The 25738-nt window shown below is 41.6% G+C and overlaps 1 protein-coding gene across 9 annotated transcripts in view; it reads left to right on the top strand.

The window, feature by feature from the left end:
* The window catches only part of FREM1 (FRAS1 related extracellular matrix 1), a 109461-nt gene that overhangs the window by 15706 nt on the left and 68017 nt on the right, over positions 1-25738 (top strand). For all 9 annotated transcript variants that reach the window (XR_012904627.1, XR_012904626.1, XR_001367860.3 and 6 more), the window contains exons 3-13: positions 5485-5579; positions 8435-8736; positions 9245-9441; positions 11479-11802; positions 14313-14421; positions 15315-15446; positions 20374-20718; positions 21028-21170; positions 22486-22682; positions 23940-24030; positions 25319-25486. Coding sequence is in view for 6 of the 9 variants with exons in the window: in XM_006117829.4 (XP_006117891.2) it covers positions 5485-5579; positions 8435-8736; positions 9245-9441; positions 11479-11802; positions 14313-14421; positions 15315-15446; positions 20374-20718; positions 21028-21170; positions 22486-22682; positions 23940-24030; positions 25319-25486 (2103 nt within the window). In the remaining 3 variants the exon portion in view is untranslated. The remainder of the gene's footprint in view (positions 1-5484; positions 5580-8434; positions 8737-9244; positions 9442-11478; positions 11803-14312; positions 14422-15314; positions 15447-20373; positions 20719-21027; positions 21171-22485; positions 22683-23939; positions 24031-25318; positions 25487-25738) is intronic.

Consider the following 25738-nt stretch of genomic DNA (forward strand, 5'->3'; position numbering starts at 1 on the left):
GCAGTCATCTGAAAGGGTGAGGTGGTAATTAATAGACATCCTATTACATTGCCTTTGTGAATGACATTTAATTTTTCATTAAAAAGAGTTGGATGGATGAGAATGTTATCACTAGTACTGCAAACATTTTGTTTATGAATACAGTAACACCTGCACGTGAAGGTAGAGTTGACCAGTATCTGGTTTCCACTGTAATGATCTTAATCAGCAGGTCTTTCAAAACTTTTGTTAGAAGTCAGTGTGTAATCTACCAGCTGCTTGTTTGTGTTCAGTGAGGAAAACCAGTGTCCCCAGGGTAATGCATAGAAGGCAAAAACTCTTTATATTTTAGTCACGCAGTCGCTACATAGGGAGCAATTAAAAATAATCATCACATACATTAAGCACATTGAGTGCAATGTTATTTGTTCTGCTTCTCAATGACCAGATTACTAACAGATGGGAAGTATATAAAAGGATTTCGTTTTCTCTTTACACTTCTAATATGTAGTAACATCAAAGTGTACTTCATGTATCACCTTTCCTCTAATCTTTCTGGTAAATTTCACCATATGAGTTTTTTAGAAAGAAACTCTTGGTAATAAGCATGGACGAACTGGCATTGATAAGAGATGAATAAACACAAAACAAACCATAATCAAACTTTATTTCCTACTAAGATTTGAAAGGGTAGGGTTAACTTTAATATATGCAGACTAATGTATAATCTCCTTGCTTCCTGATTTTAGAAGCAGAAGTAATAAACTCCCCAGAGAAATATCACTTTCTTGAAGTATTTGTGATCTGGGGAACAATTTTTTCATACCAGAATTGCTTAACTAAACTGAACTAAAACTTTGAGTTAATTTTTTCCTGTAAGAGCCTGAGCATCTGCAGACTGTAAGGGCAAGTAGAGAATGCTGAAGTTGTGGTGCTGGGCTATTACTCCTCTACATGCTGTTCTCATTACAGCTTCTTTGAGTCATTCTGGTGACCCAAAGGAATTGTAGAACTAGTTTAACTGCACATGGAAGATTCCCCCAGTGTGGAAAAATCCTCAAGTGGGACAAAAGCCCTGCATTAGCTTCTATATGTCCTCCTCCTCCCCTGCTCCTTCTCTCCCCCTCTCCCCGTTGCTTTGGACCCTCTGATATTGGAGACATATGTAAGAGAAAAAAGGGGAGTGGCCAATACTTCTCTATGGCTAGGTCTACACTGCAAAGATAAATTGGAAAAAGAAATGCAATTTGCGTACTGCAAATTGTGTATCTCTTTCCACTTTACTGTCGAAAGAGGCTTTTCCGAAATTTGGGGCGTCTACATGGCACCAAATTTCGGAAAAAACTCCTCCTTTGACACATCCCTTTTTCCTCATAAAATGAGGTTTACAGGGATGGTGAAAGAGCACATCTGCTTTTTTGAATTGGATGCGACATTCCTTGGATGTGGCATTGCTTTTCCGGGATACTGGAGGTATCCCAGAAAAGCACTGCAGTCTAGATGTAGCCTATGTCCTAGTACATCCCCCAGGGCTAGAGTGGCTCTTTGGGGAACATGCAGCTGGGTGAAAGTTTGAGCAGACCTGAAGATGTTGCAACTTACTTTTGAGGACTGCCTCAGTTCATAGGCTCAAGGGAGTGCAGGCAACATAATACAATCTGAGCTGCATCACTAGCCTGAGCTGTGCCAAGAACTAGATTGGAGCCACTTCTCCAGGAGCACCGTGGAATATGATTCACCAGAACCTTATTACTTGGACATCTGGAAAACACAGCCAGCGGCTGTTCTCTCATCCACAGCTCCTTCTCTTCCTTCAGTGACCAGGACCCTATTAATAAAACATTCTACCCCATGTTGATAACAAGGGCCTCTGTTCTACCTTTGCTATTTGGAGGAGGCAACAACCAAAGCAAAGGCTTTCCTCTCCATTCCCCCAGCATCCAGAGGAGCTGGGAGGGCCAACTTTTTGACTGGTGATGGTGACCTTCCATGTAAACAAACAATTGGGTGGCACCCAGAACTGTAGCAGCCTCACTAGGGCCTCCTAGGTCTAGTCTGGAGTGAAGAGGCCTGCTCTACTTTGCTGTTGTATTTGGAGCCACATGGCTTCATCCTCGACTCTAGTCTTTGTCGCTCGTCCTTTTGTGGGAGGCTGCCTGCAGACTCAGGCAGACGTCACTGCAACACTTAGACTCAGTTCATGTTTCCAGTCTGTAGTTTGCAAAACCGTTAAGGAGAGAACCTTCTTTCAAGATGAGAGCTTAATGAAATAAGAGCTTTTAATCTAATCACATGGCTTTGTGAGGCAAAGTCTTAGGCACTGTCCTAAAGTGGTAACTCATCCTGAGAAAAGTTTTTAAGCTGGCCCATGGTTGGTGCTGAGCATGCCCTCTGTCCGTGCCCCCTGTGGGGGAGGAGAGCAAAGGCAACACTTGCCCTGAGGCTCTTAGCTACAAAGGTGGAGCTGCCCCCTCCCTTTTCTTGTCAGGGGCCTGTGGATGCTGTCAGTGCCCCTGCCTCTGTCAACTAGGAAATGCTGCAGTCAGATCTAGTCTCTGGACTGATATGTTTTACTGCCATTACAGTGAGTAATGTGCTAGGAATGTGTGACAATTTAATTATAAATTATAATTGAAAAGGAGTTGAAGTGGAAAAAACAAAGCTAGACAGTAATTAGGAAAAGATTTAGCTCTCCTTTGTTTTACTTAGGAAATTTATAGACAATTACAGTTGCCTGTTCATATAAAAGGAAAACATATTAGGAAACATAAAACAGATGTTTCTTTTAGCAAAGCAGATTGTGCCTTTATTTTATTATCACTATCTATCAATGGTAGGAAGCCTGTGTGGAAAGGTCCTTCATTTTTTTAAAATCTCCCTTGTTATCAGTTAAGAACAAGAACTAATGATGTCTTGTAAAAATGTTTATTCATAAGATAAACCTTCTTCATCTGGTGAATCACAAAGCCTAACACCAGAGATGCAAGATGAAAACTGGGTTCCCAAACTCCGAGGCCAGATTCTCAACCTGTATTGATCTGTGTAATGCCATGGAAGTGGAAGGGGCTACATGGATTTACACCAGCTGTACAGCTCTGAACTCTGGAGAGCTAGCACATAGAAAGGGTTTAAAAATTATACATTCTGCATATTTGTTGTTTGGGCGAACGGCCCTAACTTAAGCTGAGTATTCTTTCTTAACATCATGCTTTGAGAATTTCAATTACCATAAATTAACGTATATAACCCGCAGGTTATACATGTTTTTACAACTTCCCATGCCCCACTGGGTATACATGTCCATGAGTATACACGTTTATTTTTACTCATTAGAATTGGGTTGGGTCAGCTCTGTTCTGCTGCAGGGAGGGCCTGATGAGCTTCCAGTGCGCCTGTGCTGTGCTCTCCATTCCCCCACCCGGAGGAGGGTGGGTTGCGCCTGGCTGCGGCTGCGCGGGGCCTGGGCACAAATGCGGCTCCCCTTCCACAGGCCGGCCAGCTTGCCTGCGCTGCACTCTCCGTTCCCCCCGCTGGCAGAACAACAGATGGATGGAATGCAGGACCCACGGGTTATACACGAGTGTGGGTTATACATGGATGCGGGTTATATATGCTAAAATACGGTAACACTTTCTAGTTCACTAATTAAAATAATATTTGCATACCATTCCTCTCTATAAAAAGAACATGCATTTCACAAAACTTTGATTCACTTAGTTTGTTAACCAAAGTCATCACTAAACAAAAAAGAGGCAGGTTAAGGTTGATAAAACTGATCAATCCTCAGAGGTATTAGTCTGTATCTGCAAAAACAACAAGGAGACCTGTACTATACTATAATCAGTTAAGTCTATTTTAACCCACCTTTATCTACCTGTAGAACAAATTAACCCTTTAGTTGCTGCATTAAAATATTATTGTCTGATAGGCATTTATGAAAATATTCGAAAGCCCCAGAAACAAATTACAGCTTGGCTTCAAGACTACAAGAACAACATACAGCAGAAAAGCACAATATATTTTTAATGTTGACAACCTGATGCAATGTAAATACGTTTATAATAGTAAAAATAATGTAAATTCTAGTTTTGTAGTATTTACTGAAAGGAACAAAAGCTAGTATTTTCATCCCACATTAATTAACAGCTATTCAATTATCTAAGGGTTGACCTATTGCGGAATGAAAGAGTGCTGCTGTTGAAGAGAGTTGCTGCCTGGGATAAAGATACATGGCATCAGTGAATCTATGTCTTCACATCAGGCATTAGTTCAGCAAAGCATTTGAGTATGTGCATGAATCCATCATTATTCTACAAAGCACTCAAGCAGGTCCCGTTAATAGAACTTAAGCGCATGCTGCTTTGACTGAAACTAACTTGTACTTTTTAAAATTGTAGACTCCTGGTAGCCCCTTGGTGCCTAATATTTCTCTGCTCCTTTTTGCTAAATCTACCACAATTCAGGGCAACTGCACTGGCATTTCCTCTCAGTGCTTCAGCCAAAGCACCCACTCTCAGGCTTCTAGCTCCCCAGCCATTGCCTTTCTGGATGGAATCAGATATGTCTCTCCCTTCTGACTGGCGTCTTTTCAGTTCCCTGTCTTTGCTGTGTGGTTCACAGAGCAGACGGGTTGCCCAAGGACACATGTTTGCATTTCCTTTGGAAATGGTTAACAGATGTAATTTGCTACAATTATAATGAACCACACAATACTTCCTAAGCAAACCTACTCCATTCTTAAACTAAAATATACAAGAAATACACTGAAAACATATTTGTTGACATCACAAAACATTTACAGAGAAGATGTAATAAAAATAATAAATGAACCAACATGCATGCTAATGAGCTTACCAGAATTAACCCCAACCCTGACATGGATTCTGTCAGGAGCAATCCTCCAACCTTGCATCCAACAGGAGTTCTTGAAAATACCATTTTATCATAATTTCCTTTCAAAAGCATCCTTCTCACAGCATGGTTAATTCACACTGTATACAGTTTGGGGGTCTTTGGGATGGAGTTTTCAGAACATGCAGCTCCTACTCAATGGGTATCTTCAAAAGGTTGGCTTTGGAGGGGAAAATGTGCATTCCCCGCAAGATATTTCCTAGGAAATCCACTTCACATTTATTGTTCCAAAAAGACCTTGGATGTTCTTAATGCCTTCAAGAGATGGCATTAGTCTTGTCTTCCTGATAAAGTTCCATATAATTTCACAATAATACCTAATCCTTTGCAGGTCATTGTATTAGAAATATAAAGATGATAAATGTAACTCAGTTACGTTTAACTTTTATTCAGTGAAGTTTGTTCAGGATATGGATAGTCTGGCACACACTGCACAACAAAAGTGACTCTGTGTTGTAGAAACAAACTGCAGGTTAGAAAGCGTGCTTTGGTCTAGCAGCAGTTCAATGACAATCAAAGCAGAACTAAAGAAAGCAACTCTGGAGCCTGACTTTCATGACAGCATTTGCTTCTCTATTTTTTCTACCTCAATAGGTGTTTGACTGTCATTTCCTTCCTAATGAAGTCAAGTATACTCATAATGGTTGTCCAATTTTAGATGAAGACATGGTCATGCTTCGGCTATACAGGTAAGCAGCACTGAAGTATTATTATGCATTGTTATCACTAGTAAAACTACTGTTTTTCCCATGAAGAAAAAACACTCCATGTTTCAGGCAAATAAAAATTCTTCAGTTTATATCTGCAGTAACTACTTAAGCACACCCGAAGGCATCATTAACCAGTAACCCATACCGTGAACTATTTATAGTTTTAGCTGTCAAAATGTATACAAGAAACACTCTGATGACATATTTGTTGACGTTGCTAAACATTGGGTTATTTGTACAGTAGAGAAACTGATTCTTCGTGTTACTCTTAGTACTGACAACAGCACTTACAAAGTGTATGACATTCTCAAAGTGCTGACATTAAGGGTCAGATTCTGTAACCCTTACCCCCACTGATCAACCTTTTCTTCCACAAGTAATTCCTTTGAGTTCAACAGGATTTCTTGTGGTGTGAGGTACTATTCAGTGTAAGCAAGTAAATGACAATCAGGACATACATAATTCTCATGATTCCCCTTTACATATAATTTTCCTGGATGGAAAACAGAAACATACTACCACTGTCCTTTCCACTGGGGTTTTAAATAATTTATTCTCTTTTCAAAAAAAGGAGTATATCAAACTTGCCTGCTGCCATACTACCATATTCCTTCTATTAATGGCACTTGGGTTTTCAGATAGGATGGTAATTGGGGCAACACAAATTTTTAGTATATTTATCCTCACAGCATCCCGAAGAGATATAGTACAGTACTATCAAACCCATTTGACAGGTGGAGAACTGAGGCACAGAGAGGCTACGTGACTTTCCAAAGGTCACACAGCACAGCAGAACCTACTAAGACCCTAATCCCCTGGCCACTAGATCATCCTTTTTGTCCAGGCACCAGAGGAATGACAAATGGGAATTAGAATAGATAACAGTGCCCAGAATGAGGGATTCAGGAACGGAATGTTTTCCTTGGAGGAAGTTGTAGCATGTCAGTATTCAACACAGGCTCTGCTTGTCCCCTTCTCTTCCTTGGGTGAGCTCCACTGATCTCCTTCTCCCTAAGATCGGAGTCTATTACAGTCCTGTCTCCATTTTGATATTAAAGGTGACAGGTGACATTGTTTATCACATCAGATGTGCAGGTCTAACTTTCATAAACCTATGAGCAGTGTAATGTTAGAGCACATGATCCATCTTCGAGGAAGACAAATTGATGAGATAAGGATACGTGGTTTCTAACTGATCTCATTAGCGTGTACAGAGGAAGCACAGCCAGAGGGTAAGAGCTACGCAGAAGATTTGTGGTTCAGCAGTAGCAAGGCTTGGAAGAAATAGAGTCAAAGCCAGTATTGGAAGAGGAGGAAGCTGAAATCAGGGTGTAGGAGTAGGCAAAAGGGAAAGAAATCCAGTCCATGAGCTTGGTGGAACAAGTTCCTGGGAAGTTTTATTAAACAAGAACAATTTTGAACTGGATCCTGAAATGAATAGGGAATCGGTGGAGTTTGAGGATGAAGGTGGCATGATCATACTTTTTGTACATGTGGAAGGGGGGGGGGGCTGCAATATCTGCACCTACTAGAATCTGGGGATCTAAGATTTTAAAACGCCTCAGAGAAGGGAGTTGAAATAATCAAGATGAGGAGGCACTGATAAGTTTCAGCTGTTGTAAATCTGAGTGTCCTAGAGATGGTGTATAAGTAGGTAGCAGTCCCACTCTGAGTTTTCTAGCATAGTACACATTCAGGGGGTAGGATGCAAAGTCACCCATGTGTTTCTGGGAACCCCTTATTGCTTGCTTACATGAGAGCAGCCATAAAATTCCCTTAGCTTGTTTGTTCTCACTGTTTCCTGCTCTAAATTCTGGACCTCCTGCTCTAAATTCTGTATACTTTATGTGGCAGGTCCTGCGCTTCCTGACAGTTCTTAAGAAGCCTCAGAAGCTTGCAGCAACCCTCGCACTGCCTCTCTGTGCTTTTAGAGAGAGGGTTCCCCACTTAATGAGCCCTTTGCCTCATCAGTCAGTCATTAGCTGGGAGGGAAAAAAAACTCTTGCATGGACCAAAAGTCCCCTTTCACTAGTGGCAATTCACCAGGTATGGGGGAGGGTTGGGGGGAACCTGGGCCTGCCCACTTATTCCAGGATCTGGCCCAGGGACCCTTGGTAGCAGCTACTTGGGGGGGGGGGGTAGGGGAGAGGCTCTTGACCTTATCCCCACCATATAGTAGCCTTTTCTCTGGGCCACTTTCCTAACCCTCCCGCAATACCTTCTCCCTAGTACCTTGAGAGAACAGTACCTCTTCTGTTTTCCCCTCACAGTCTGTCTCTCTGTACTACGTCCTCTGTTGTGGTTCATCCCTCTTTCTCCTCTCCCCTCCTTGTCTGAGGGGAAGAAGCCTTTTATAAGGGACCAGCAGGCCCTAACTGGCTGCAGGCTGGCTCAAATGAGTTCCAGGTGTCTTCCTGTCTTAATTGCTGGGGCAGCAGTCTCCGGCAGTCTATTCAGGGAACAAGGACATGGTCACCCAACTGCCTGTATACCTGCCCTCCCGCTAACTCCTGTAGCCTGCTGTCTTTTGCCTGCCACACTTATGCGACAATCAAATCCTTTATTATCCTGGATTCAAACAAATAGGAAGTATCTGTTGTGGGATGAGTCCATGGAAATAATTGTCCAGTTCCAAGTCAGAGCTCTTAATACCAGGGCGAATCAGGAGAAAAGCCCTTTAGTTCTATTAGGGTCATAGAACTTGACCACATATTTATGTAGCAATAAGGAGATCTGCAGAAATGGGAAATTTCAGAGTTGAGGATAATGCTGAATTCATGGGCAATGGAGGAGGTTGGCTTGACATATTACTAAGCATCTTTTGTCCTTTACAGATTTACAGAAACTGAAACGTTCACAGAAACGTTCATCCTTCAGGTGCAATTACTTGAACCAGATTGTAATATCATCAAAATCAGCTCCAGTGGCCTGGAGGTCCCTGAGTTTTATGGCCTGTCCAGGGTGATTGACAAGAATATGCTTACTTTTGACTATGACAAGAGGACAAACCTGGAGTGCACCATCACACTGGCCTCGTTAGAAATGCTTCTACCAGCCCACGGTCAACTTGTCATTGGAGAACCTCAGCAAGAAGAGCCTCGTGGAGATCAACCTCATAGCTTCTTCCCCAGATCCAGTATGCCATGCTTTAATTGTTTGCTTTAACGCTTACAAAGAGAGGGGGTGGAATACCTGCCACAATAATATCCTTCAGATATATTGCAAAGATCTGGTTCTTAAAATGGATGTGGTGATGCAACTGAGAGAGAGAGAGGAGGAGAATATTAGGGATAAAATGGGAGTTAAAGATGCTCAGTTCTCTGATTGGCTGTGTCTTTGTCCAAAGATGGACAATAAAGCTTCTAGGCTTTGAGTCTAGTATTGTTGGATTAATATCTTAGCCAGAATTAAAGGCTTACTTGACAAGAAACACAACGAAGAAATTGAAGTAGGAGCTGGAAAATATCTGTCAACCCAACACAATTATTATTCAGGGAAAGAACGGAGGGGAAAAGGTTCTATGCTGTGTCATGCTGCCCTTTTATGACACTTTTAGCTTAGCTACATTGATTGAGCTTTCTTATAATGTTTATCCATTCTATTCTTTAAACAAATATTTTACAACTGCTTCTGTTGAATTCTAGAGCACAGGACGAGCCAAAGGTGCAGGAGTGGAAACTGTGTTCCAGAACTGAAGATGATTCAGAACACCAAAATGAGCTGTGAGGAATTTTTGCTGATGGGAATTAGATACCAGCATCTTGATCCTCCTTCACCCAACATTGATTATGTTCCTATCCAGCTGCACCTCACAGACAGCAGAAGCAAAATTCTACACAAGGTAGAGCTTTCTACAGCTGTGTAGCTTCTCATATTCTGTCATGTTCATGACTGTATTTATGTGAGTCAACAACAGGCCAAATTAATGGCTGCTATAAATCCACTGAAGTAAATGGAGTTACAATGGGGACAAATGCTTTTAACTCCTCCTCCAATACTGGCAAGATCTGCAGCTTCAGGGGATGAGGGGGTTCAGTACGCAGGCTGCCTTGGGGAGAGAGGAAATAAACACATGCTTGAATAACTTGACTACCCAGAGAAGCAACTACTAAGCATTAAAAAAAGGGGTGAAGAGGGGAGGGGAGGGATGGTGAGGAATGGGAATAATGATCATGACAAGGGAATGGTTATCATAAACTGAGTAGCTTTGTGCAATAACCTCATAGCGAGAGTCTGTGTAGTGGTTAAAATACAGGAATCAAGGCTTCTATTATTGGCCCAGCTATTGACTACTAATGTGACTTTCCTGACCAAATCACTTAAGACCAGTTTTTCAGAAGTAGGCAGTAATTTTGGATCCAAGAACTGATTTGCAGGGGCACTGAAACCCAGAATTTCAGCTGAAAATCAGGCCCTTGGAAGCTCAAGATGAGCACCTAAGAACAAGATCAACCAAGAATAGGATTTGGATTCCACATCCTGGTGAGTCAGTGTCCCCATTTGTACACTGTAGATACTATCGCTTACCTATATCACAGCAGGACAGTGAGCATTCATTAGTGCCAGCAAAACTACTTGGAGATGCTGTCATGAGCCTATCCTGGATAGAGAACCCCTTTTCACTTTAATTGCCCCTTTTGACTTTAATTGCCCACACCCCAGCAAGTATGAGTTGCAGGTGACACAAACAAAACAGTCCATGGTCACCAAACAAAGTTAAATAAAAGCATAAAGGAAAAGAAAGAAACCTGTTAACAGCTTCAGTGAGAATATTGATTCCTCTCACTTCTTTGAACCTCAGCAATAGCACAATCTGCCCCAGAGTCCATCAGGTCTCCATGATTAGTCTTGGTCTCTCCCCACTTCCTTAGCCCAGAGGATCTGTGCCTTCCTTTCTGCAAAAGCAGAGGCTCTGTTGTCTGGCAGACCTCTCTCCCAGAACAGGCGGGCTCTTGTTGTCTTCCCAGTTTTGCAAGCATCTGAGTGGAGTCTCCTTCTTTGAACTCCTCCTCCAATCCTGGCATGATCTGCAGCTTCCAGGGGCGCAGCCGAAGCAGTTCCTTAATAGTTCACAGGTTCTCAGTGTGGGTGATTATGCTGCCCTTCCCATAACATGGCAGGGAAAACCCAACACAAAAAAGTTGAAAACAGGTGGATTAGTTCTTTAGGACTCAGTTCAATAAAGGAAATAAACACATGCTGAACCTTAAGTACAAAATATGCTTAAATACCATTGGAGTACTCCTCTACTATATATTTGAGAGAGTTTGTGAGTCTGTCTGTCTGTCTATCTGTTTGTTCAAGAACTCCTAAACGGTAAGAACCACCACATTCGATATACAGATTCCACTTATAACTTAAAGCAGGGTAAGGGTTTGGATGTGCCAGGAAAATGGGATGGGACTAGAATAGGATTGCTTCTCATAAAACCATACAGAAAAGAGACAGAATCACCAGGCCGCTGAAAGGGGCTGCCTGGGGGCATGCCCCCCCATCCAGGAGCCTCCCACCCCTCGGCACCCTTTAGGGAGTGCTGAAAATCCCCCCCTCCCTGATTTGGATGGAACATTTCAGGCTGTTTCCCTTTGTCAGGGAGAGAGGAGAAGTGCACAGTTTGCTGCATTCCTCGCTCTGGCTGAGAAGCGCCAGGAGCAGATGCCAGTGACATGGACCCCTCCCCTTGCAGGGCAGCCTGCGTACTGAACCCCCTCATCCCCAGCCCCACCCCAGAGCACTGATTTAAATGAAACATGTACATTTTCATTTCATTGTCTAAAAAGAAATGTAATTGAGTCAAGGGCCCAAGCAACGCTGGGTAAATCTAGTCTAATATAAAATTTGAACCATATTTTGTCCTGACTTTTTTTCCCTTTCATAGACAGAGCATGCCTGGCTCCCTGTCCGAATCAAAGGTGCTGTTCCCAACCAAATCCCCAGAGCTGCCTTCATATCTATGTTCATCCTGGAGGTGGACCAGTTTATTTTGACCTCCTTGACAACAACAACATTGGATGCCGAAGACAGTGAAACACCCAAATCCCTGCTAGTGTTCAACATTACCAAGCCACCCTCCCAAGGCTACATCACTCATCTGTTAGACCATACCAAGCCTATCACCTCCTTTACATGGAAAGATCTCAGTGAGATGCTTATAGCATATCAGCCTCCAAACAACAGCCACACAGAGAGGAGGAATTATGAGGTAACAATGGGACAAACAGAACCTTTTATTCCCCCCACCCCCAGCATTCAAAAAGTTACAAAAAGCTATGTTCATTTCTAAGAGGTTTCTATGAGCAAAATTCATTTTTAATTGACATGAAAAATACCTCACTAAAATGGGAAGTATGTTTTAATTACATACCTTGAAGGCTGATTTCATTAGTGGTAGGACTCCCAGGGGAAGAATCTTGTGACCCTGGTGAGCTAAGATAAATCCACTAAAACATCCCCTCAATCTACTGTAATGCTCAACCTTGACTGACAAAAACATATCACTTAAGGGATCTTATTTCTCTACATTCCTGCCCATTGAGCACTGACTTCCTCACAGACATTTTTCATGAAATTTTATGCCTGGTTGTGCAAGAGCCATATTCTCCGTATCTACTGGAGTCACTAGTATCTACTGTAATTTGCTTCTGCGGTCTAGTGCCATTTATACACAATAGGCCTGGTTCTGATCTCATTTGCTTGTCTTTCATATCTTGTAATCCCACTGTCTACACCAGGGCTGGGCAAAATATAATCTGGGGGACAGATTCAGCCCAGGAGAGCCTCAGCCGGCTCCCTGCCTACTTGCCCCCACCCCTGTTTGGCACTCAGAAAAGCCAGGCTGCAGGGCCATGTGTGCATCTCTGAATGCTGAGAGCCCAGGGAAAGGGGGAGGGAGGGAAAGAAGGATTCTCACGCTGGCCCCACTCCCACAAGCTCCCATTGGCAGGTTTCCAGCCAATAGCAGCTGGCTGTTTGCAGGACAGCAAATATGGCTCTTGTAGCTGCTCTAAGCACAAACACGGGAGTGGAAGGCAGGACTCTGGCTAAAGAACCTGCTGGTCTGCTGGCTGAGAGCCACCCAGGTAAGGTCTCCTAGCCAGAGTCTGCCTCTGGCACCCCAGCCCCTCCCTCCCCCTACCCTCTGCCCCCTCCTGCACCCCTACTCATGTACCCTGAACCTTCTGCAGCCCTGCTCCAGCCCCCATACACCTTCCCAGATACTGCATCCCCTCCTACGCCCCTGCTTGGGGTCACAATCCCCTCCCAGACCTTGCAACCCAATCCACTGTCTCTGGTCATAACCCAAATCTTTGCACCTCCTCCTGTACTCCTTCCCCAGGTCACAACTCCCTCCCAGACCCGGCACCCCTTTCTGCACTTCTGCCACAGGTTACAACCTCCTCACACACCATACACTCCTTCCTCCTACACTCCTCCTTCCAGGCCAGAAACCTCTCCTGCACCTGGTAAACCTTGTTGCATGAGGGATAAGGGATGGTTCGAAATAGCACATCATTTCGAAAATTGGTCCTGTGTAGAGGCGCCAAATTTCAAAATAAGCTATTTTGAAATAGGTTCAAAATAAGATACGCAATTTGTGTAGTGCAAATTGCCTATCTTATGTTGAGTTTAGGGTGCTGTGTAGACTCATCTTAAGATTAAACATATTTTACATTCTAATGAAATTGCACATAATTTCCAACACTACCCATTTTCAACATACCCATGTGCTCCTCACTTCAGGCCTGTGCCACTGGGTTTTACTTATTCTTTTATGAAGTCTTCTTGATGCATTATTCTTGATATAAATAAACATTTGTGGTTTCAAGTGTTATAGAAATGCAACGTTAAATATAGTACACTAATAGGAAGGAGAAAGAAAGAAGAAGAGGTGAGATAGGAAAGAAATTGTGTATTTTCAGAAGTTGAGATCTAGGCAGATGGCTGCAGGTGGCAAGATATGCAAAAAAGGACTCATTCTAACAGCGTTGAGGTATATGAAGATAGGAAGTCAGTGGCAAAAGAAGTGGACGAAGTAAGTAGAGATACAAGGTCCATGCAGTAAAATAGTATAGTAGCTTAGTCTGCTCCCAGTCGACAAATAGGGCCTGGCAATTTTAGCTCAGGGACTCTCACAGGAGTTTAAGCAGGAATAGCAACTTCCCAAGGAAATTAAATATCTGCCTGCTGGGCACATCTTTATTAATCCCTGGAAAGTGTTTATGTTTTTAAAACTTATTTTAATTTTTATAGCTCATGTACTTAATTTTCCCCAGTTTTTATTTATCGTATTATGCTTGACAGACTTATAAAGCGGCAGCTGAGCAAGGAATGTACCCCAACGCTTCTTTTACTATTGCAATATCCATGTGTAAATGCATAGTCTACTCTAGTGCAAATTAAAATGTATGTCTTTCCTGTTAATTTATATAAATTTACAACTATATTAATCTTATTTCCTCTGCATTAACTGTAAAGAACACAACATAGGAAGCCAGAACTATAAGGTAGTACGGAAAACTGGGAGGGATGCCTTTAGTGACATCATGAACCACTTGCGATTTATTCCTTTGGTTATAATATTATCAGAATCTCTTGAAGTCTATAGAGCCTTATCTTTCAATTATCTGCATGCTGCATATATTTTGTATGCACATAGACAAAGGTATTTCAACCTTTTTTTCCCAACAAACGATATGCCCTTTTATATAACAGATGGAGTTAGAGGTTCATGACTTTTACTTTGAAAGGAGTTTACCAATGACTGTGCATATCTCCATCAGAACCACAGATACAAATGCTCCTCGGGTTTCATGGAATACAGGTGAGATGGAATTTCACTGAATGAATTCTGCTACAGAATGTATGTTTATGCAGAGATGGGCTGAAGGGACAAAGTTCTGGTCTCAATCGACAGTCTGAGCAGCCCAAAGTTCACGGCTGTGTAGCTCTGAGTCGGAGTATGTTTATTTGTTTCCTCCTCTCTATTTTTGTGTGATCCAGTCATAGAAGCCAGAATAAATGTCAAAACGAAGCAGAATGAAAACGCAGAGTAACAGAAGAGGGAAATGGGGACATGAGAAAAATCAAGATATTATTTAGGATTGACCTCTGAAAAGATGGAGAGCATAGGGTGTGCAGATTAATATACAAGGTGCAGAGGGAATGATATGGGAAACAAAATGGGTGGAAAGGCATTTAAAAAAAAAGTGGCAATAAGTAAGTAGTAAGTCATGACTAACAACTTAGAAAAGCCCAAGGATCTGTGATGTGGGAGGATCACATATAGGATCTTACATTTAGGGGCTATGGAAAATTAAGTGATAAAGTAATAGAAAGGGATACAGAAAAAGAAGACTGGAATTTGACTGAATGATGCACATTTAATTCTCTGTAGTAACTCAGAGCCCTCCCCATCTAGTACCCTATCTCTGGCTGTTCGAGATATTTGCTGCTAGCAATCACAGATCATGCTCTTGTACATGGTCTCGTTATACCATCCCCGCCAGAAACTTATCAAGATCAATCTTGAAGCCAGTTAGGACTTTTGGCCCCAGTGCTCTCCTTGAAAGATTATTCCAGAATTCACTCTTCTGATGATTAGAAACCTTCATCTAATCTCAAGCAGACTGGTTAACTGGTTAAAAATATAGTTTAACATTTTAAATCGGATTTTTGTCATCTTTACTGTCTGAAGCAATTCTTTGTTCTTTGAAGGCCTGGATCTCCTGGAAGGGCAGTCCCGACCAATCACATGGCAACAGTTTCAAATAGTGGACAATGACAACATCGGGGGTGTTCGCTTGGTCACAATTGATGGCTTGCAGCACGGACGGCTGACTGTAAGAGGTAAATTGCCATTTCTTCTTTAGGGATTTGGAAACAAAATGCTTATTGTTTGATCCACTAAAGGGGGAAAGCACAAAAGCATTTAGGCCCGTAGCTCCCATTGAAATCAATGGGAACTGTATGCCGAAATTCCTCTGAAATCCATTAAGTTACACCATTATGAAACCAATGTCTCTGGAAAGAGAATAAGGCCCAAAGTGTCTTTATGCTGTTAGTAGAGAAGAGTAGTTTTCACTTTTGCAAAAATGTTGTATACATTGCAAAATGCGATGTACATTAGGAAAACAAAACCATGGCTAGTTTGGAGCCAAATCCCATATGGTTTGAGGAAAAGGTTAAGGAAAAGATCCAGTCCTTACTTATTTTGGTATAAACAGCTGCTTAAGTTTATTCACTTTTGCTGAATTTATATATAATACTATAAAAATACAGTAAATGAAAAAACTCTGTAAGTGGTTAACTGCAAAGATCTAAGCAACTGAACAGTATCTGGTTATGAAGATCTTGATCTTGAACTGAGGGTATGTCTACACTACAGCGCTAATTCGAACTAACTTAGTTCGAATTAGTTACTTCGAACTAAGCTAATTCGAACTAACGCATCCAGACTAAAAAACTAGTTCGAATTAGCGTTTTGCTAATTCGAACTAGCATGTCCACATTAAGTGGACCCTGAACCGGGGTTAAGGATGGCCGGAAGCAGTGCCGGCAGGGCATCAGATGAGGACTTAGAGCATGGAGCTGCTGCCTCAGGCTAGCCGAGGGCTGTGCTTGAAGGGACCCGACCCCCACCCCGGACAGACAGTTCTCAGGGGTGCCCTGCTTGCAAAGCAGTCCTGTCTTGGAGTGCCCTGAGTGCCCACACTGGGCACATCACAGCACTTAGCCATCAGACCGGCTGCACTTGCCATAGGCTGCCATCAGGGGAGAGGGGGCAATTGGGGGGCTGCAGGAGAGCTTCCACCCCCAGAAGCCCGCAGAGCCAGCCCAGTCCTCCCCATCGGGGGTTCATACCCCGTTCCTCCCTCACCTTCCACTTACCGTTCCCTAGCCCCCATTCCTGATGTACAAAATAAAGAAAACGTGTGGTCAAAAATAGAATCTCGCTTTATTGAACAAAACTCGGGGAGACTAGGAAAAGGAGGTGGGAGAGGGGACGAGAGAGGGTGGGAGAGGGGAGGGCAACTAAAATGATCAGAGGTTTGGAAGAGGTCCCATATGAAGAAAGGCTAAAGAGACTGGGACTTTTCAGTTTAGAAAAGAGGAGACTGAGGGGGGATAGGATAGAGGTCTATAAAAGCATGAGTGGGGTGGAGAGGGTGCATCAAGAAAAGTTCTTCATTAGTTCCCATAAAGAAGGACTAGAGGACACCAAAGGAAAGGAATGGGTAGCAGGCTTCAGACTAGTAACAGAAAGTTGTTCTTCACAAAGCAAAGAGTCAACCTGTGGAACTCTTTGCTGCAGGAGGCTGTGAAGGCTAGAACTAGAACAGAGTTTAAAGAGAAGTGAGATAAAGTGATGGAGGTTGGGTCCATGGAGTGGTATTAGCCAGGGAGTAGGAGTGGTGTCCCTGCCCAAAGTTTGTGGAAGGCTGGAGAGGGATGGCACGAGACAAATGGCTTGGTCACTGTCTTCGGTCCATCCCCACCAGGGTCCCTAGGGTTGGCCGCTGTCGGCAGACAGGCTACTGGGCTAGATGGACCTTTGGTCTGACCCAGGACGGCCACTGTAAGCTCAGGGCTCAGGGTCGGGGGTCTCAGTGGACCACCTTGATTTTCATGCACACCTGCTCCTGGGTGGCCAGGCTGGCAGCTCTCCTGCCCTAGGCGGCCACTTTCCTGTGCCTAGTGCGGAGGTCGTGGACGAGGTCCACGATGTCCACACTAGACCAGATGGGTGCCCGCCTCTTGCGGTCCCGGGCAAGCTCCCGGGAGCCGCCAGCCTGGTCCCGGGAAGAGGGGGAGGACTGGGGGGCATCGGGTGGCTGGCTCGAGCCATGCCAGGTGCAGGGTCTGCTAGCTGGGTCCTGGCAGGCTTGCACCTGGCACGGGCACCGTAGCCAGCCCGTGCCCCTTTAAGGGGTCCGGGGCCGGGAGGGGGGCAATACAGTTTCCCTGGTGTTGGCCAGAGTGGCCACCAGGGAAAGCTGGGGAGGGCTAGCCTCCCACTAGTTCGAATTAAGGGGCTACACGCCCCTTAATTCGAACTAGTAAGTTCGAACTAGGCTTACTCCTCGTAGAATGAGGTTTACCTAGTTCGAACTAAGCGCTCCGCTAGTTCGAATTAAGTTCGAACTAGCGGAGCGCTAGTGTAGCGCCTATCAAAGTTAATTCGAACTAACATCCGTTAGTTCGAATTAACTTTGTAGTGTAGACATACCCTGAGGGAGTAAAAATGCGGTACTGCTGTGCATGGATTTATTTTGTCCCTATTTGTCAAAAGCACACTCAATGATGTCTTCTGTTGTACTGAAACAAAATACAGGACTATGTAGCACTTTAAAGACTAACAAGATGATTTGTTAGTCTTTAAAGTGCTACATAGTCCTGTATTTTGTTTCAGCTACACCAGACTAACACGGCTACATTTCTATCACTATTCTGTTGTACTAACACTATTTTAAGAGACGTTTTTGTTACTTAACTGTTTTGCTCCCTCTGCTGACTGGCCACTTCTACAGCTATTGAATAATAATAATACTAAGGTAGAGGCAGGTACTAAGATGTTGGTATTTTAAAACAATTATGTAAAAAGAGGTGAATTCAGTGATGCTGGAACAATTTTTAGAGTGAGGGTATTGAGCTGCACTCTTCCGCCTTACACCATTTGCACCCCTCAACAACCCAGCCACGAACCACAGGCAGAGCCCAGGATGCAGGGCTAACAAATGAGGTCCCAGGGGCTGCAGCTGCCAAGAACCTTGGTAGCAGCAACGCCCCTGGTAGCTGGGACCCCAGGGCTGACAGCAGAGCCTACAGGACCAGTGGCAAGGAGCCGAGGTGGTGGCTAGGACCCCAGTGTGGGGCACAAAATTTGAGTGATGGTGTAGCACTCCCTGCATTGCTACTTCCCATGCCTATGGGGGAATTTAAGCAACTAAATGATATCTCAATAAACTAGTCACTCAACCTGAGTAAATGTGACCTAGTTAAAATGTAATTATTTTCTTTTGCCACTTATGTACTAAAGATGAAACTAAAGAACAGTGGCATTTGCTAAGGACAGCTCCTACATAACTATATATCATTTAGAATCCAGAGTTTATCTAATGTAGATGAAATTTTTTGTCTAAACTCCTTTACAGTATTGCTGTAAATCAAGTCCAAACGTGGCTTTTTAGGGTGCTAATCTTTCATGCAGTGAATGTTGCTTAATAACAATACAACATTCCTTAAACATTATTTGTAGCAGAAGAATAGTTTTATTACTTTAAAGACTTATGGGCCTAATTCTTTATCTCATTTACACCTTTTCACATTAATGTAGCTCCATAGATACATACAATCAGAGTAAGGTTCCAAAAAGCTGTTAATGTAGTTTCTTTGGAGCCAAAAGAGACATTATCAATATAAAAATCATACACTTAAAAATCCTTCCCTCTATTATTGTAACAACTTTGATTATAAAGCAGATCTTTCACATTCTTTCAAAGTGATTTTTCTCTAACTATGCAGTGTTGCTATTTATAATGGTTTTTACATTTTATTTGGCTTGGCAATGAAGTGAGACTGCTCCATTTCACTTTAATTGTGATTGTCAGTTGTACATTTTGCTATTTATGCACTCGCACAATGCTGTTCTGTTTGGGAAAATATTTAAAGAAAAGAAATTCATCCCTATTGTTCAAATAAAAGAAAAATCATTAAAGTCTTTTTAAAAATGTTGTTGAACTTGCATATGTGCACAGATATAAATGATTTCCGAATACATATGCATAAGACAATAAAGTACATATGAAAAGAAAATAGGAAACTCATAGGGGCTGTTTATGGAGCAAAGAAAGGCTTCTGAAGCCAGGGAACTGGTATAGTCCTTTGGCATAATAGGTGGGATAGCTGTTGAGAGAGAGACTCTGTAAAGGGATTTTGCCCCTTGTGTGCACTGTAAAGCAGTGCTGTAGGCAGCTCTCTCTGTACAACCATACAAGAGCAAGACATAAAAAGTGATTCTTCTGCTCTACTCTTCACTGATTAGGCCTCATTTGGAGTATTGTGTCCCGTTCTGGCCATCACATTTCAAGAAAGATGTGGAAATAATGGAGACGGTCCAGAGAAGAGCAACAAAAATGATTAAAGGCCTAGAAAACATGAGCTATAAGGAAAGACTGAAATAATTGGGCTTGTTTAGTTTGGAAAACAGAAGACTGTGAGGGAACATGATAGCAGTTTTCAAGTATCTAAAAAGGTGTTACAAGGTCGAGGGAGAAAAATTGTTCTCCTTGGCCTCTGATGATAGGATAAGAAGCAATGGGCTTAAACTGCAGCAAGGGAGGTTTGTACCTTAGGAAAAACTTCCTAACTGTCAGGGTGGTTAAACACGGCAATAAATTGCTTAGGGAGGCTGTAGAATCTCCACCCCTGGAGATATTTAAGAGCAGGTTAGACAGACATCTATCAGGGATGATCTAGACAGTGCTTGGTCCTGCCGTGAGGACAGGGGACTGGACTTGATGATCTCTCGAAGTCCCTTCCAGTTCTAGTATTTTATGATTCATTCAGCCCACTCACTAGCACTAGTCTAGGTTACTCATCACTTGTCTATACGACAATTCATATTGTGGGGAGTTTTGTTTACCATGAAAGTTATATAACTGTTCGAAAAATATATAGCTTATTGCCTGTGTTGGCCCATGTTAATATTTTAATATTAATATTTTAAAGACTGAACTACATATCTTTGAAGCATCTTTTTTCCTTGTTTTGACAGGAGGGAAAGGATTCATGTTCATGGTCTCTGACCTTAAGGCTGGGGTTGTTCGCTACCACCATGATGACAGTGACTCTACAAAGGATTTTGTGGTATTTAGGATCTTTGATGGCCACCACAGTATTCGCCATAAGTTTCCAATCAATATCCTGCCTAAAGATGACAGCCCCCCTTTCCTTATCAGCAACATTGGAGTTGAACTATATGAAGGGCAGACGGTTCTGATCCAAGGCTCTATGCTTCAAGCTTCTGACATGGACTCCAGTGATGACTACATATTCTTTAATATTACCAAACTACCACAGGCTGGAGAAATCATGAAGAAACCAGGACAGACCCTTATAGGTAACCTAAGAAATCCACAGCAAGATGATTTTTAGATACTTTTTGTTTGTATAAATTCACCTTTCCCTCCTCATCAGTGGGGTTCAGATCCATCAGTAAGGATGCTCTTACGTTGTATTAGTATTATCTTACATATTGAAGAATTATGAAGTTATATCAAAGTTTTTATTAAGGAGTTTTCAATCAAGAAGAGAAACTGTATAATTGGTCTCTCCCTTATGAGGATTGAGATAAGAATAAGTTTTATCAATGAAAAAAATTATAAATAGTTCCATGAAATGTGTTTTCTTTTATTCTTTGATTCAACAGGCTATCCTGTTATTGGCTTTCTTCAGAGAGATCTGTTTAATGGACTAATTTATTACCGTCACTTAGGAGGAGAAATATTTGAGGATTCCCTTGAATTTGTCCTGTGTGATAGCCATGACCCTCCCAATCTCTCAGAGCCACAGGTAGGATTCATTGCAGCATGTGGAGTAAATATCAGGACACCAGCATACCTTCCTATAATGGATTGTTGAAAACATTGTGATTTTTTTTTCTTTCTAATAGTCGGTCTTAAAGTTCAGTATAGGATGTGAAAACCAAGCTGGATCCTTTACCAATAATAAAATTCTCCAGACCAAATTCTCCCCTTGTTTATAACTCAGTAACTCAATTTTCTTTAATTTTTGTCTGATAGAAAAATACTGCCAGTTCTCAAAGACATTAATGGAGATTGTATCAGGTGTTGACAGGTCAAATTCATTCTAAGGGTTAGATTCTCAGTTAGTACTAACTGGCAGTAGCCCCTTTGAAGTCAATAGATCTGCACCCATTTGTACCACATCTGGATTGATCTGACTGAATTTAATGTATTTTTTTTTTACTTTAGAGGCACACTGCCAAGATTTATAGAATTAAAATTTGCCTTCCTGAATATTTATGGTATATTTTACACATGAGTCCATCAGTTATTTTTCTATACAGATTTTTTAAAAAATAGGTTCAAGGCCTTCCTATCTTTAAAAAATATTTGAGCCCCAGCGCTTATGTACAATTCTACAGTAGCAAAATGGTGTACACTGTAAGTACAGCCGGTTAGAATTTTTTCTCAAAATGTGCTTTTGATGGAAAATGCTATTTTTATCTACACTGAAACATTTGGGAAAATATTACCATTTTGAATTCTTGCTTCAAACCCAAACACATATTGGAATTTCATTTCTTATTTCCAAATTTTCATTTCAGAATTTTTAAAAATTATGTTTTTTTAAAAAGTTTTTTAACGTTATATTAATTGTATTATTTTACATTATTTCATGATAATTTAGTAGTTCAAAAATGAAATAAAATAAAAGAATATATAAAATCATTAAGGGTAGCTGATACATACTACTATTTTTTTTTTAAATATCTTGTCTTCTGTCTCTGGTCTGCAGAAATTTTCAAAAATATTTGTTTTGGTTCCAAATGAGAAAGAACCAACTTTTGAAATGGCAAGATTTCCCATGCACTCGAAATTCTGAGTTTTAACCAGCTCTAATTGTAAGCTCCTCAAACAAATAATAAGGGAGAATAACCAATATTACAAGTGTATGCATTTTGCAGGAAAAATCGAATTGGAAAATGTACTTCATTTTGAAAAGATTTGTTCAAATATTTTAAATCTGACCTAAATAAACTCTGGGGGGAGGGTTTCTTAAAGCATAATTCTGAGAGTTCTACAAGCAATTAGTATGTTTCCAATACTCTACCAAGCCTGTGATATTTTTCTGTATTCTTTAGGTGATGATAGTTCACATTATTCCTGTGGATGATCAGCTTCCAAAAGAAGCTTCTGGAGTTACCCGTCAACTAGTTGTTGAGGAAACTAAGATAGCTCATCTAACTAAGAAACATCTCCATTTCATAGACATGGAAGCACAAGAGAGGGAACTCACCTACATAGTAACCACCTCTCCATTTTTCTCTTCTACTCATAGGTATGTGAGAGTGAATGTACATTTCTCCTCACAGGAGAGGAGCAGGCATCATGTTGATGGCAAAGTAAGACTGTTGCCATGGTGCACACACACATGTCCCCAATTGCGCATGCGTGGGCCTACCTGTATGGAGCTAGTTGAAGGATTGGGATCTACTATATTAATAATCATGCAGGTCAAAGTCTAAAACAGGACATAAGGGGCAACATCAGGATGTTAAGAGAGAGAGGCAGAGAACAGACAGGCGCACATGCTTTTTTTCCCCCTATTTTTGATTGAGTTTACCTTGTGTTTCACTGTGGCCCACTGGATGGTTCCTAGCACCCACAAATTTTATGCACAGTGAATCCTTATATATATATGTGGTGAGTGACATTTTAGCTAATGCACCGGGGTGAACCAGGGACATCCAGAGCTAAAAACATGAGCTACCACAGGTTGAGCTGAAGTGTCAGACTGTAATAGATTCTTATCTTTATGAATCAGGCACAGAGAAGGATTTGTAACCTACACTCACCTGAGGGTAACATATTCTAGATATTTTGCCCATTTGGTGAGTTACCAGTACTCTCCCCAATTTACCCAGAGGAAGGAGTTTTGCTTACTACTGCTGTGTGGCTGAGGCAGAGGATCAGCACATTTTTGTATGAAGCCAGCCAACCGAGAACCAGTCTGCAATTTTGTAGAATGACTACCTGTCAGGTAGGCACATGGTTAACAGCGTTGAACAAGACAGTGGGCTAATCAGAAGAACCGCAGCTGAATCCCTATGGTGGGCAGAAGAGAACTCAGAAGCCAGGTGCAGAGAAAGACAGGAGGGATGTGGGCCTTTTAATATGCATATGTGATGTGAAGTCAATATACTCAAGATCATAAAAAGGGGAAAAAGTGACTCCAAACTATTCCATACGGTGTGAAGGAGATCTTGCTAATAACTGTAAGAATGTGAAGAGCTTATGTGATCTTAATAAAACAATGGCAGAAGTTGTTTGCAAGAGGTTAAACAGAATAGACTGTAGGGGTCATGTTCAAGCTCCCAAAGCAAATAAATAATGAAGTCTCTTTGGAAGGGATTTGTGTGTGTATATAAACATTAAAATAAGAGATTTGTAAGTTTGATGCACATCATTTGACAAAGTCGAAGGATTAGGAAATATCATACGTAGACAGCGGAGACAAATTTTGCATAATTATCTTTTCTCCTGTTTTAGAAGTTTTGCAAGTCAGCACATAATGTGTGTATGTGTCTTTGTACAGCCCCTCCGATGCGGGGAAGTTGTTTATGATAGACAGCATGCCAAAACCAATCAAAGATCCTGCTGCTCCAGCATTGAGATCATTCACTCAGGTTTGTTGCTTAATGATACCATACTGGAACTGGACCTGGTTAAGAACTACCTCCAGTGGGGCTCTCATTTTTCTTCAAGTCACTTCCTTTCAGGCTGTCATGAGGCTTAGATGTGGAATCCAGCCATACACAGTGCTATCACTATCTCAGTTTAACAAACACAAAATTCAGATAACTCAATGCAGATTTTAAGGAAGTGTCTACTATGACTCACATAAGTAGGCATAGCGCCTATTGAGGCTAAAAGGCACTGAGCTTGCTTCGCTCAAAGTATTTGGCTCAAAGTATTTGGCCTGAGATGGCATAATGTCAGGTTAAGAGATGGCTACAAACTGGGGATGGTTTGGGCTTTGCAAAGACTCATCAATCTGATTTCTTATCACCTCTAAGAGTCTTTCACACTGGCTGAACTCCGTTGGAGAAGTTCTGTGCATCCACATTTTTTTGTTTGAATTTTAAATAATTTGTGTTATGGTTTTTTATTATGTTGCAGTTCAATAAATCCCATTCTTATTAATATTTTTAAACTGCCTGGTCATCACAATTTACTGTATGGGTGAATGTTGCAAGCAGTTTTCACTATAGCCTTTTAATTGGGGTCCTGAACCTGAAAACACTTCACTAAGTTCATAACATCAGTTTCTGGAGGGGAAACTTTGCTGATCATTTTAATTTTCTTCTAGCATCTTCTTGTTGTTTGGGTAAACAAAAGCTTGTGCCATTAATAAATATTACTAAAGACAAATTCAGAGAGTTCTAAAATTCAGAGATTTACAGATATTATAGTGAATCATAGATTAATAGAAACATAGGGTTGGAAGAGACCTCAGGAGGTCATTAAATCCAACCCCTTGCTAAAAGCAGGACCAATCCCAACTATTATGTATTATTGTAAAAGTATTATTATTAGGAATGTAGTATTAAAAGCTATACTATGATGATGGTGGTTATATAAAAAGATTTTGGGGATGGCATATCTTCAGCCAGGCTGAATAATCCATATGATGTTTGTAATTGTAAATTGCACCTCCACAGATCTGGGTCTTTGCATCTCTATCTAAATAATTCATAGTGAGAGGTGCAGATACTCAGATATGTGCCAGTAGTTGTAATGTGGGTGCAAAGATTCAGAAGGGAATTTTGTAGGCACATGCCAAACCCAAAGAAAAGATTATACTCCTTAAAATGTAATGTACCCTCACCAATTTACCCAGAGGAAAGAGTTTTGCTTAATACTGAAGCTTTGAAATGACATGTTCCCTTTCTTTTTCCTCCTCACTTCTTGCAGCATGCTGTGAACTATATGAAAGTTGCCTATATGCCCCCTATTCAGGACATTGGGCCTGAGCCCCAACATGTCCAGTTTATTTTTTCAGTCAGCAATCAGCATGGAGGCACTTTGTACGGGATCTGCTTTAATATTACAATTCTTCCAGTGGACAATCAAGCTCCTGAGGTACATCTGGGGGAGGAAAGTCTGTGCATGAGAAGAAGGGAGGGAATCTCTGAATATGGATATTGCTTTACTAGACAGATAAAACACTGCTGTAATGATCCATCTGTTACCGATTGGCAGCTGGGAAGAATATTTGTGCTACGTGTTGTAGTAATTTCCTAACATCCTCCCAGCATATAACAGACAAGTTAAACCTTTGGCATTTTGATATTTATCATGTTACATCTTTTAAATCTAAAATTTAAAGGTGCA

This window comes from Pelodiscus sinensis, chromosome 6, assembly GCF_049634645.1.
Source record: "Pelodiscus sinensis isolate JC-2024 chromosome 6, ASM4963464v1, whole genome shotgun sequence".
NCBI lineage: Eukaryota > Metazoa > Chordata > Testudines > Trionychidae > Pelodiscus > Pelodiscus sinensis.